General features: G+C 39.9%; 1 protein-coding gene across 7 annotated transcripts in view; it reads left to right on the plus strand.

Annotated features, from left to right (window-relative positions):
- The first annotated feature begins 431 nt into the window (after positions 1–431).
- The window catches only part of atp8a1 (ATPase phospholipid transporting 8A1), a 116292-nt gene continuing 102984 nt past the window's right edge, over positions 432–13739 (plus strand). For all 7 annotated transcript variants that reach the window (XR_004020421.1, XR_004020422.1, XM_030738597.1 and 4 more), the window contains exon 1: positions 432–827. Coding sequence is in view for 5 of the 7 variants with exons in the window: in XM_030738597.1 (XP_030594457.1) it covers positions 779–827 (49 nt within the window). In the remaining 2 variants the exon portion in view is untranslated. The remainder of the gene's footprint in view (positions 828–13739) is intronic.

Here is a 13739-nt window from a genome sequence, read left to right on the forward strand (position 1 = left end):
TATATATATATATATATATATATATATATATATATATATATATATATGTGGGGCCTTTCCACACATTGAAATTATTGTGGTTGCTATTTGCTGATAGTGCGCAAACCACGTTTAATACACAAAAACACGATTCAGTTGTAATAAGCCAACTCCCAATATGTGAATAACATCTACCGCAGAGGGGGGACGTGCTCACGCCAAACAACAATTTCAAGGCTAATTGTAAAAATAATTTAGCATTTTATTATTATAGATGGCGCCGATTGAAGTACAGCACTTTAACATATTTATATTATAAGAAAAATGGCATTTACATTACTTCTTTTACTCCTAGCCAAGGCGAGATTATAGTTATGTTGATATGTCAACCCCTCCCCGCTGCTTCGGCATGTGGTACAGTCCATAATGTGAAGTGGCACAGTCCCCCTCACTTCAGTTTAGGGTAAGTCCGTGTCCACTCGTACTGTACCAGGGGGCGTCTGACGGCTTTAGTCCGGCATGCGAGCAGAGCTACCGGGGGATACATGAGGCGCTGGGCTCCTGAGCATGGTTCTGTCACCAACCGGGAAATGAAAGTTGGTAGTTCCGCGTGTAAATCTTTGATCAGCAGTGAACACGCATCAGCTCAGTCAGCATGAGAGAGAGGCTTCTCCGCTAATATTTCAGCCGTAAATTTGAAATTCATTGACGGTTGAGGAGTAGCAGCCAGCACACACAGGGAGCAGAACCAACACCGCGGCCGCTTGACAGGTGCCGTCGCCCGGGTCTGCGTGGAGAGATGCCGCCCGTCCAGAGAACGATGTCTGATCTTCGTACTCGGGCGGAGGGTATGTAGAAAATGTTTTAATCTGTTTTAGATTTTCAAGACCCCGTTGAAAAAAACAAAACAAAACGAAAAAAAACCCATTTACCTTCTACAGTATTACCTTCTTCCTTGCTAGAAGGCCGGCCGACAGCTCTCTGGAAGTGCGGTTACTCGCTAGCTAAAGCCGTGATTAACGGTCCCCCGAATAGGCGTAAAGGAGACCCGAGGGAAGAGAGGGTGGGGCGGCTTGGAAGTTTTCTAAGAGAGGGCCAAGGAAAATAACCTTTTTAAGTTAAATGTAACGCTTTTGGATTTAAAAAAAAAGTTAATCTAAATTGAAAGTGATAACGGAGAAGGGATTCCTAGACAAAGGCGTTGTCAAAGTGAAGCCACTGTAGGATGCACCTGACCCCGGGACAAGCCATATCCTGCCCCTTAGCAGCCCTTCCATCATTTCAGAAAGCTAGTTAAGTTGTAGCTCACTAACAGTATCCACAAGTGTCCAGCAAATGGCATCCACAACAGTGTGTGTCTAATAATACAGCCATTGTGGTTCAGCCGGGGGCCCCCACTCCTTCACTCCACTGGGAACTTTCCACTGCATCTCTATTGTATTTGTCAGGGAATAAAGATGCAGATACATCGACATTACTTAAGTGATTCGGATGCTCATAAGAGGTTTTGTTTACTTTAGGGCACCGAATTGCACTTAGTGGGATTTTAGGTTTAAAGTTGTGTTTGCCTATCCAGCAGAACACATAATCTTACTACTGGCTGCAGGTGTGCAGTATTGTGCAGTCTTACAAGTTTTTAAATCCCTGCAGTCACTGATTTGAGGCTGACCCTGACCTCTGACTGGGGCAGAATTTAACTGCAGGGATCAATAACATAAACCCATTTTTTATGATGCCTGCTGAAGTTTCTGTTTTTCTTCACAGTAAATGTAGCTCTGCTTTTGATTTTGAAAGGCTGGGGCTTGATTTATAACTGCAGAGGTCCTGGGTAATATCGCAGTCTGAGTTATTGCTGTTGAGTATATAATTTTGATCTCTAAGGAAAACAGGCCTTAAAGAGAATTAAAACAAACTTTTTCCAGTTTGTTGTTGTGTAAGGGTTAAGGCCCCCTTAACATACACACCTAGTATCTGCTTTGTAATTTAACAGCAGTGTCTTGGTATAAGTTTAATGTGTTGTACAAGATGTATTTTTTAACTGTGTCCTCAGTGGTGTTAAACATGCAGCCTGGGGGCCAGAAGTGGACCGCCGAAGGGTCCATCCAGTTGGACTTCCTTATGCGGTGGTTTTACCATTCTGGCCCACCTAAGATCAGTTCGGACTGCATGTTGCCCACGAACTTAAATGACTTTGACACATCTAAATAGACAGAGCTGCAGGGAGAAATTAATTGTTTAAGATACATTCAGCTTCATTTCAAAATGAAGTATCTGTGAAGCTGCTGCAGATGAGTTAAAAAAACAAACAAACTAGGATCGGTGATTCTCTTTAAATGTGATAATCAGTTTAGAACGATTAAGGTTACTTTTCAAAGTTTTGTGTACTTCTAAAAACCTGCTAATAAAGCAGCAAATTGTATTATATGATATTACAGCAGTAATATTGGCAGAGAAAGCATTATTTCCTTTTCCATTATTTCCTTTTTTGTATCTATCTATCTATCTATCTATCTATCTATCTATCTATCTATCTATCTATCTATCTATCTATCTATCTATCTATCTATCTATCTATCCATCCATCCATCCATCCATCCATCCATCCATCTATCCATCCATCCATCCATCCATTAGCACTGTTCATGTGTAGTATGTCTTTAGGCTACATTAAAAACTCACTGTGTACTCTACAGCCCTGTAAACCAAATATTGGAATGCTTTAGAAAAGAATAGCTTTCGGGCTGCATTAGGCTTAGGGCCATACATCAACATATTAATGACTAGCCTCTTGTTATTGATGGGTTCATCTCAGATGTTCTCTTGGCTGAAGCTTTGTTCGTTTTCAACATCTTCTTGCTGACGTGTCATGAGATTTGTCTCTAGGGACCTTCAGCATGCACTTCTATTGAGAACAATTTCACCCTTGTTCTACATCTTCCCCGTGCTAATGTATTTATATTAGCCTAACCACTCCTCTGTGGCTAGACACAAAGTAGCACATCGTTAAATGTCAGCTAGCTCTTTGGATGTCTTTGTTTACATCTAAAGGCATAGCAGTGCTGTATATTTTTGTATTTTTAGAAATGCGTAAGTGAGAACGTGGTATTATCAGCTTTAGATTTTAATTATCTAGCCAAGGTACTGCTAACTTCCAGCTTTGCTAAACCTCAGAAATCCTCTTTTCCATGGATGCCTGGACAGTACACTTTATTGTAACACCTGGGAAACGCGCTAATCATTTTAATGGAGATGAAAGGATTTGGACAGTGGCCTCAGTGTTTTTTGCTGTTGGGAACTGAAGGAGCATTTAAGCACAGAATTGGCTAATGATTTCAGACTTAACAAGCAAATAGATTTGTTGCCATAATTCATTAATAATAAATTCATGTCTGCTTAGAATGCTACAAGAAATGATGACTGTGGACCTTAGATAACTAAAACTAAACTAAAAACTAAAATGACTGCGAGTCAGCTTCCTTCACAGAGTGTTGCACTGAAATTTATGATAACAAAAGTATTAAAAAATGAACAGAAACTGGCACATCCACTCTGGAAACTAACTGAAGCAAAACTGAAAAGAAAATTAAAAGCTCAAAACAAAATACAAATGAAAAGTAAAACTATAATAGCTCCAACGGACTATTTAAAATTCAGTGGTTTAACCGAAATTTTAATCTCAAACTGAAAAATTAATATCCTCGTGTTGAAAGCAGATTTGCTTGGTGGTGGTGTTGTATGTTGGTCCTAAAATGCCACTTAAGGGCCGCTAATTGTAAAGCAAATTGTCATCCTGTGCAGCACAACAGAACTGATGGATTTCTGTAAGAGCTTGTGCAAAGGTTATGCATCATAGTGGTAGAAATCTAAATAATTAAATACGACGAGATTCTGTATAAAAACTGTTGACCAATGTGGAGCCTGCTGCAGTGAGAGGAACAAATGCATGAATTATGCAGCAGCTATTGCTCTCACCCTCACATCACCTTTTTAGGTTACAAAGAGCAAACAATTAAGCTTTTCACTTCACTTGGCTCTGTGTACACTCTTATCCGCCTGCTTCGGGGGAAATTTCTTTTCAAGCATCCTTCTCAGTGTTGGATTGGATCACCTCTTGTGCTTCCAGGTTGATGGCCTATGCTGCTGCTCCTCTTGCATCAAGTATTTTCCAGCCTCATGGCTCCATATCCACTTCCACTATTTTGCTCAATCATGCGTCTGCTCAGCAGCATTTCTTTCAGCTGTTTTTATGAGAGCCTAAGCACACTCCCCACCCTTCAGTTTTATATTTTAATCACCACTGTGCATCAGGCAGGCTTCCATCTAGAAAGGGCAGCGCTCTGCCAGGCTTACCACCTAATCCATCAGCGGCATGTCCGTCAGCCCCCTCTGTGCTGCACACTCCCCAGTCTTGGCCACCACGTGCAGGCCCACTCCTTGTCACTCTCCTCCGCTGTGCTGTGAAACATCCGAGATCACTGCCAGCCTGTTCCTCATGTGTTGCCAAAACCACCTTATCTAAGATAGTTGGGATGCAGGTGACATCAGTGCTTATCAGCATGTTTAATGTATGATCCTGCAGAGACAGACAGCCACCAGTAAGGCAGCCTGGGAATACTTAATTATATATAGAAAAGCCAGCACTTTCTATAAGCCCAGATAAGTGGCATTAATATTTGTGAAGTTTTCCTCTCTAGGTCTCTCACAGTTTGTTTAGTTTTATTTTAAAGGTAAAACAAAGTAAGTCACTGTGTAAGGAAGAGCTAAAAACATTTGTCAAAAGGTCATTTTAATATTTATGAGCTTTTGTTTTGAAAGTCCAGAAAATCCAGAATCATTTAAAGCCCCTGAGGAGCAGCATTATATTTTTTAGGAATTTTTATTTTGAAAGTCTTGCAAAACTTCTTGTAATACATGACAATCATCAAAACTTTTGTATAATCAAGCATTGCTTATAAGGCTATGAAGGTGTTGTTCATATGATGAATAACAGCTGTGCTGAATTGCTGTAAAGCTGTGGTTTGAATGGCCCTGAAAAAAAAAGGAGGCCATACTGATACCGATACACAACCATCATGAGGTCTAGAGAAAGTGTGACATCACGACACCATATACTTGTTGGGACTGCTTGCTATGGCAACTAAAGGCACAGAGAGGAGGGATGTGTGAAAAACCCTGCTATCTGAGTCACTGAGAGACACACAGAAATGGACGCAGACTAGGAAGTGGGTCTCAAACAAAAGCTTAAAACTACAAGTTGTATCAGAAACATTCACTGTGAGTGGCAGCAACGTCCCAAGCAGAAAATGCTCATTTTTCCCATTTGCAGTGTGTGTTATATGGATGTGGTCATAGTAGACACTCTGCACTTCTGATTTTCAGCTGAAATTTGGGAGCCATTTTATAAAGGGCGAGGTATTTGGAGGAGGCTGTGCTTTGGTGGGATGCATGAGAGAACCGTAAGTCCTATCACACTGAGAATAACACTAGATAAAAGAGGATAAAAATGCATATATATTTTGGATGTAGAGAAAATATTTTTGGCATAAAACAAACCTTTTTTTTTCAGAATATTTTCCAGGTTCAAAATTTAGAGTGATGTCATCACACTGTGGTGGGAAAATACCAGGAAAAAAACAAATTATTTAAAAAAACTCAAACTTCTCTTGTGCAAAAACTGTAAAAGATATGAAAACAATAAAAGTCCAAAGACTTGTGACCCATATTAACTTTGAATGATTCTTCTATAATAAAGTATGCCCAAGAGGTTGAGCTCCAAAATTGCCTGGGTTGGTGCACTTATTGGGATGCTGTTCCTTTAAAATGAATGGGGAAAAATTTGCAAATATTTTGCTAAATTTGTAAAAAAAAATGCAATGAATTGCTACCAAAAGTCATGGGACACTAATCCCCTTCAAACTGCACCACCTGATATAACTTTTATGGGGGGGTTTTCTCGAAACTTTGAGACAAGTAGCATAAAAATTTTAGCCAGAAGAAGGAGTATAATTAGGATAGTAGTTCTTCAGCTCTCAGTACCTATCTACTAGTTAAGAGGGACACATTGTAGTCTACATCTTCTTGAATTGTGATATCGCTGCCTTTCTGGTAGATGTCCATTTTATCTAAATTTTTTAAATATATGTGAAGCAGGCTGTGTTCCCTGTAGCATTTTAATAACACTGGATAAAGCTCAGTCTCTCTGACTAGTAGTAATAGCATGGGGAGGGGGACTGGAGGGATTGAAAGCTCCCAGTGTGCCTGGTGGATCACTGGCTGATAATAATGTGGCACAACACACCACTAAATCCCCTTTCTGGGTTTGCTGGTGTGTCATATCAAGTCCCCTCGGGCTTCTCTACCCTATGTGATGGCACAGGACACATCCTGTTCTCCATTTTCCACTTCATGTCCCGCCTCCATCACTAACCTGCGGCCAGTCTAATATGTGTTTCTTCAGATACTCAATTTCCCTCACCTCAATGATTCGTCTCTGTCTGCAAGGCAAAGTGGATGTGGCAGGTCACTGTGAGGAGGGATGTGAAAATGCTTGTGCTCACTGAGAGATAGATTCAAAGAACTTAGAGTTGGGTTTTCAGACACAGTCTGTTATAGTGTTTGCTGTACTTGCTATATTGATGCCAGGCAAGGGAAACCCATGAGGTGATGACTGCAGACAAGTCGTCATTGAGAAATTGCAAATCCCATTAAATGTTTCACCTTGTGGTTAGTTTACAACAGATCAACAACAGATCAACAGAAAAATCAAAGTAATACAATTTGATGTAACATTAACAGAGAGAAGTATCTCTTATAAATCTGGACTCATGGAAAGCTGGAGTAAGTTTATTTTGCTAAAGTTATTTTTTATGCTCTTTCAAAATGTAGTACAGTAATGGATAAATTAATCTTAGAATCATTCTGAGGCTTTTGGTGTGAAAGCTACACTATTGCCAAACGTGTTCACTCGTCTGCCTTCACACGCATATGAACTTGAGTGACATCCCATTCTTAATCCATTGGGTTTAATATGATGTCAGCCCACCCTTTGCAGCTATAACAGCTTTAACTCTCCTGGGAAAGCTTTCCGTGAGGTTCAGGATCCTGTTCATGAGAATTTTTGGCCACTATTCCAGAAGCACATCTGTGAGGTCAGACACTGAAGTTGGATGAGAAGGCCTGGCTTGCAGTTTCAGCTCTAATTCAAGTGTTCTGTTGGGTTGAGGTTAGGATTCTGGGCAGGCCAGTCAAGTTCTTCCACATGAAACTCACTCATCCATGTCTTTATGGTCCTTGCTTTGTGCATGCAGTCATGTTGGAACAGGAAGGGGCCATCCCCAAACTGTTCTCACAAAGTTGGGAGCATGAAATTGTCCAAAATGTCTTGGTATGCTGAAGCATTAAGAGTTCCTTTCACTGGAACTAAGGGGCTGAGCCCAACTCCTGAAGAACACTCCCACACCATAATCCCCCCTCCACCAAACCTTACATTTGGCACAATGCAGTCAGGCAAGCACCGTTCTCCTGGCAGCCACCAAACCCAGACTCTTCCATCGGATATGCCAGAAGAAGTGTGATTTACCACTCAAGAGAACACGTCTCCACTGCTGTAGAGTCCAGTGGCGCCGTGCTTTATGCCACTACGTTCAATGCTTTGCATTGCACTTGGTGATGTAAGGCTTGGATGCAGCTGCTTGACCATGGAAACCCATTCCATGAAGCTCTCTACGTACTGTTCTTGAGTTAATCTGAAGGCCATATGAAGTTTGGAGGTCTGTAGTGATTGACTGCAGAAAGTTGGTGACCTCTGCGCACTATATGCCTCAGCATCCGCTGACCCTGCTCTGTGATTTTACATGGCCTGTCATGGTACCACGCTGGAATTCACTGAGCTCCTGAGAGAGATCCATTCTTCCTCAAGTGTTTGGTTTTATACACCTGTGGCCATGGACGTAATTGGAACACCTGAATTCAAAACAAATCATCCTTCCAGTGATTTCGAAGGATAAGTGAATACTTTTGGCAATACAGTGTATATTGCCAAAATTATACTGTCGATCTATGCAATGAAGTGAGCTAATGTTCATTCTTGGCATAAAAAACATTAGTTATGTCAATGTGATGGTCTTTTTTAGATAGAAAAGTTAAATAACCTCGGCAAATTATACATTTGAAAAGCAATACCGATAAAACTAAATTTTATTTTGCTCAACTTTTTGCTCATTCCTAGCATTTTTTCCCTTTGATTCTGTCAGCGTAGCTTTGCATGATTCAGAATTCAAAATAATGCTTATTTATCTTATCCTATCCAAAATTAAAACACAACCTCTGTTCATCCTCTATCTGATGCAAGATAACTTACCTCCCTTCCCCCTCTCTTTAAGCCATCTTTCTTCTGATTGGCTGCTCCTCTTAAACAGAAGCCACAAACAGATGGTGGGTGGAGTTTTTGTGATCACAGTTAGAGCTGTGAGCCTTTGATGACCATATTTGGGATATCCACTCTTATTGACATCATTCAGAGCAAGAGGAGAAAAAAACAAGCTTTTGGCTTGCAGAGGTTACTTGCAGTTACACTTACTTCATTATTTGAAAATGGCCATGTTTAATATGAGTATGTTTAATATGAGTTTAATATGAGTGACCACCACTATAATAGTATGTGTATTACTGAAAATAATGAAAAAAACATAATAGGTCAATTTTAAGATTGAAAAAAAAGGAACTTATAAAGTAATTGCACTGCCCCACACTTGGATTCAGCATTAAAGCCAGTGATTGATTGAATAGTCCCTAATCTAACCATCTCCTGAAAGCGATTCGATCATCTGATCAGCAGGTTAGCCCTACATCCTGATTGAATCTTATTCGCAACTCATTGAAAGGCTGCATTGCAATTTTATGCTTGTGGGGAGAAAAATCCTCCATTCTTCTCAATTTTGCCATTAGCTATAGATGGACAGGAAATCACTTTTCGCCTGGTCCTGATACAGGAAGTAATCTCAAATATCTTAAAAAAAAAAAGAAGAGGCCATAAAATGTGTCTGCTCCTCTGCAACTGTAATTTTTTGCTGGTGAGCAGAGTTTTCTGGCCCTGTTATGTTTGAAAGTGTGATGCACACTCAACTCAAACAGCAGGAAAATTGCAGCAAGCCTGCATGTGCTAGGAGACGGTCAGTGTGATAGTGTCACAGTGGGATGACGAGGTCGAATGGAGAGGTGTCGGCGGGCAGCCCACAGGAAAGCAACACCATCAGTGGCTGGGAAGATGAAACTCTTGCTGCCCTTCTGACTCCCGACCTATCCCCCCCCCCCCCCTCTCACCCCCCCCCCCTCCCAAGAGCTTGTTCATTTTATGGCCATGATGCTGTTTCAGCTAGGTTTATGTTCAACTAGGCCACAGTAGTGCATTCACATACTGATGGTTAGTTCTAAAAAGATATGTAAAAATTTACCGTCTTATAATGCAGCTGGTATGTCTTTTAGGGTTATCCCTAAAACTGCCCAAAGACAAAACCTCAACAATCATTGGTCATGTTATCAGATGGTGTTGCTAATAATGCACGAAGTCATCATTCCATGAATGCAACAAAAGCAGTATTACTCTAAAGGCTGAGACCTGAATACATAAAAGAAAGTAATTGCTACCTGTTTATTTCCTCACTCAGCCAGAGAAGGATGCATGTGTTTTGCACATGTCACACTCTGTCGCTCTGGATGATGGAGGTGCCGGTTTGTTCCCGTCTCATTGGCACATCAAACATGTCACGTCAGGTCAAATGGCAGCGCTGAAACACTGGCATGGATTAATTGTCATTACTCAGCCATTTGGAGATTAAAGCTATTTTTAGAGAACATGTGGTAGAAATTGTGTGGTGAAAATTCAGTGCAGTTGTTCTTGCCCCCTTTTTTAGAAATCCAAACCAGCCTATATTTATAAGTACCCCATTATTTTTAGGAGATTTATTAATATTTGTATTGCTTTCAGATTTTTACAATACAACATCCCAAAATAAAATAGCTGACTTGGTTTGGCCAACTTTTATCTTTAGGCCAATAAAATTATATTTAGGCTGTTAAGCACTATGTTTAAAGTGTTGACAACTGGTAGCTAGTAGCTACTTGATATGCACATCCTTCCCTTGTTATCTCTGATGAATAACAATGTTACTTTAGTTTCAGTTTGCATAAAGCTAACAGCCCTGGCACTTTTAACAAGCAGCCATTAATATTGAGGAGAGTCCCACCAAACCTGTCAGACTACAGATGACGCCACAGTTGTCAACTAATCCATCTGACATTTTTTTTTTGCACCATCCACATAGACCAAAACTTGCCAAGTCCCATTACCCATTACAGCCTGTTGTTCCTGTTCCTGCAAACTCTGTACCATCAAGTGGCTGCCAACTGCTAAGACAAGGTGTAGGAGTTCTCTGAATGCGTGCCATTTTTGTTTCGAGAAGAGTTTGAAAAAGCTCTAGAAAATGATAACTGCAGTGATTGCAGTGCTTTTAGCAAAAAACAAAAGGCCAAGGTAGTAGTTAAGAAACAGTAAAATGTTTTATAATTTGTACAATTAATCAGACTGCAAAAGGAGATATTAGTAGGGTTATGCTTTCACTGTTAATCATTAAGTATGAATCAGATCATATTTTTTAAATCAAGGCTTTGGCATCTTTGGTGTCTCAATCCATGTAACAGGACTGTGATGACATGGTTTTAGCCATTGTAACTAAGTTCAAGTTGAGTTACTCAAGTATGCAACACCTTTTGTTTGTCAAAGTGCCAGAAATACAAAAAACCCGCATAGATGTCACTTGAATAAGGTAGCACAGACTCACTGCCTAAACAAGTGGGCCACTCATGCATAGCCATTTTGAGCTTGTTCGTGTGCTCATGTTCACATATTGTTTAATACAGCAAAGAGAGAGATATGGCAGACAAATTCAGCAACAATAATGATGGTTTATACCAAGCGTTAAAATCTTATTTTGGGGTACATTAGCAGTGCTGCCCTAATCACCAGTGAGCGTAATAGGCGTACCTACCTACCAGCAAAATGATTTTTATCATATTTGGCTGGTGATTCATTTAAGTCTTTGCAGTTTTTATGTCTGTGTGAACAGTGAAATGTATGGTAATTTAGCTAGACTTTCTAAATAAGTGCTTTGTGGCATTCAAAGATGACAAACGGGACTTTGAAAAACCTGCTGTTAATTATAACATCTGTTTATCACCTAATGCCTGAATATAACTGAATATAGCTAGAGGTTCAGTTAAGATCTGAATTCACTTTAGTTATATACTTTGGTTAAATCTGGTCCTGATGAATTTTTGGACAATATTAATAGTTACATTTTTTGTTCAGGCTTGATGTCAAATGGAGAACAAGTTTTTTTTCGCGCCCCTTTGCCATTTGGAGTCTTTTTGGACAGTGTGTCCCTATCTCTGTGGTCATTTTGTGAAAAAATTTCCGGTCATTTTACTTCTCTGTGGTCATTTTGTTGCAAATTGGTTTTTCTTTGAAGTCATTTTATGTCCCCCGTGAGGTCGTATTGTATCTATTTGTAACCATTTTGCATCATTTTAGAGTTATTTTGGTTGAACCTAAGTTTCTGGGGAAAAAAAAAACCAAAAAGTTGGCGACTCCTCGTGTTTCAAGCATTTAATATATAAAATTTGAAGAATACTATAACCGAGTGACTGACAGGCACAAGGTCTATTTCCTGTGTTCATACCTTTGAATTTAATGCCATACGTCTCTCCTTTTTATCATTCATAAAGTCACATACAGTGGAAAGGTTTCTCTTTCTGCAGATCTCTCACTAAGCCGAGCAGGGCCAGCCCTCTGATGTCAGTGCAAGCCCCAGCTGCCTGTGTTGTCCCTGCACTATCCTTCCCACTGTAGCCCTCCTGAGCCTATGAGGAGCCAGACGGAGCCAAACAGGGAGGGGGGATTAAATCTGCAGCTGCCCTGTTGTTGTTGTGAGTGCTGGTTACAGCATTGTGATCTGATAAGCGACTTATGGATGTTGCTGTTGCTTAGATTGAGGCAGTATCTATATTCCCCTCCAGCACTTCTCCCCATTGACAAATGGCAGGACATAGGGAGGGAGGGGGGCTTTCATCTCTGGGGCCTTCATTCCCATGAATAGACTGTAGCCACTCTGGCTGCTGAAATATTTATGTGGCATAAATGAATTATGTTGAGATCATTCCTTGGTGGTGATGAGGTGATATAAATGGCGCATTAGGCTCAGTGGGTTATGAGACTGAGACATCCTGAAGTCCAGCGGTTTGGAACTAATTTGAGCCTAATAACAATGGTAAATAGCCTCAGGTTAAGGTGAACAACGTGCAGACTCAGAACGCCGAACTCCATTTTCTGCCTCACTCCTCTACCTCATTTATTTGGGTATTTGTTAACACGGTAGTCTGAGTATGTAAAAACATTTCTACAGAAGCAAAGTCAGTCACTTGCCTGTACCCGGTGCAGTTTTTCTTAAAAAAAGCTTTGTGACAGTGGTTTGGCTGCTATTCTTCTGTCTGTGTGGGATCAATGTCCATAACCTCTAGCTGCCTGCCCTCACCTACTCTGGTGCTATTGAATATTTGTGTGTGAGCCGGGCTCTGGCCAGGCCATGTGCCTCTTCGACTACACTTTATTGACCAGCCTTCAAGTCTCTTGGGCTCATTAGGCTTTGTTCTTTATCTTAGAGTCAAGCCTGAACCTATTTCTGGAAGAACAAAAAGCCTTTTGGCATTTTCATTTACCTCTAGACTTATAGTCTACTCTTGCAGATTGACTAATGGGCCTTTCTGAAGAATTAGTCATGGATCCACATGAGTCATCACTGTGTAATTAAATATATAATAGATGTTGACCAAAAGAAGTTATATAATATAGCCAGCGTGTGACATGATATCTTTGCTACAAGAGCTTCATTTAAGCTCAAACATTAAGAAGATACTGTTGCTAAAAAATATATTTAGACCACAATAAATATTTCCAGTTGATTGTCTATACAAAAACAAGGATTAGTGTTGTTCCTGTGCCAAAATATCAGTTTTGTATACTTCAAAATAATCTGCATTTGTCTTTGATATTTAACACTGATTTCAATAATATACTTGATACTTGGCTAATATACTTGACTATCAGGTCTTCAGGCTGCAACTAATGATTATTTTGGTAGTCGACTAATCTGTCAATTATTTTACCGATTAGTCAACGATTATTTAACTATTACCTCACCTGTTCAAGCCGGCCCACCTGTTAACATCACCTTGTTGTCTCTTTTCACAATTAAAAAATTGACCCATAAAAATACCAGTTTGAAATTAATCCAGTGTATTTTTAACATTAATGTGACCATCACAATAAATATCAAATAAACAATGCATATTAAAGTGAATGCAATTTTTATTTTTTAAATGAAAATATAATGTGCAAATAAATAAAAATGTCCTCTGTCCCAAAGTTCAATTAAGGCTTCAAATTAAATCTTCAAATTAAAACCCAGCAAAAAAATGTGAGCTCATATTCAAGTGTAAAAGTAGTTTATGTTTAAAGTAAAAAAGTACTGAAAATAGCAAATCTTGTCATGCTTTTAGTGTCTCATATATGCAGAGGTGATTGAACAGGGATTTTTCCTTATCTGCTGGTTTCTCTGTGTCTCTATAACATACAGTGCTCAGCAAGGAACATGGAAACAGACGGGGGAAGACCGGCATGTCTTGGCCAAGCTTTTCTGGGCCCAGTT

Source organism: Archocentrus centrarchus, chromosome 10 (assembly GCF_007364275.1).
Source record: "Archocentrus centrarchus isolate MPI-CPG fArcCen1 chromosome 10, fArcCen1, whole genome shotgun sequence".
In the NCBI taxonomy this organism is placed as follows: Eukaryota; Metazoa; Chordata; class Actinopteri; order Cichliformes; family Cichlidae; genus Archocentrus; species Archocentrus centrarchus.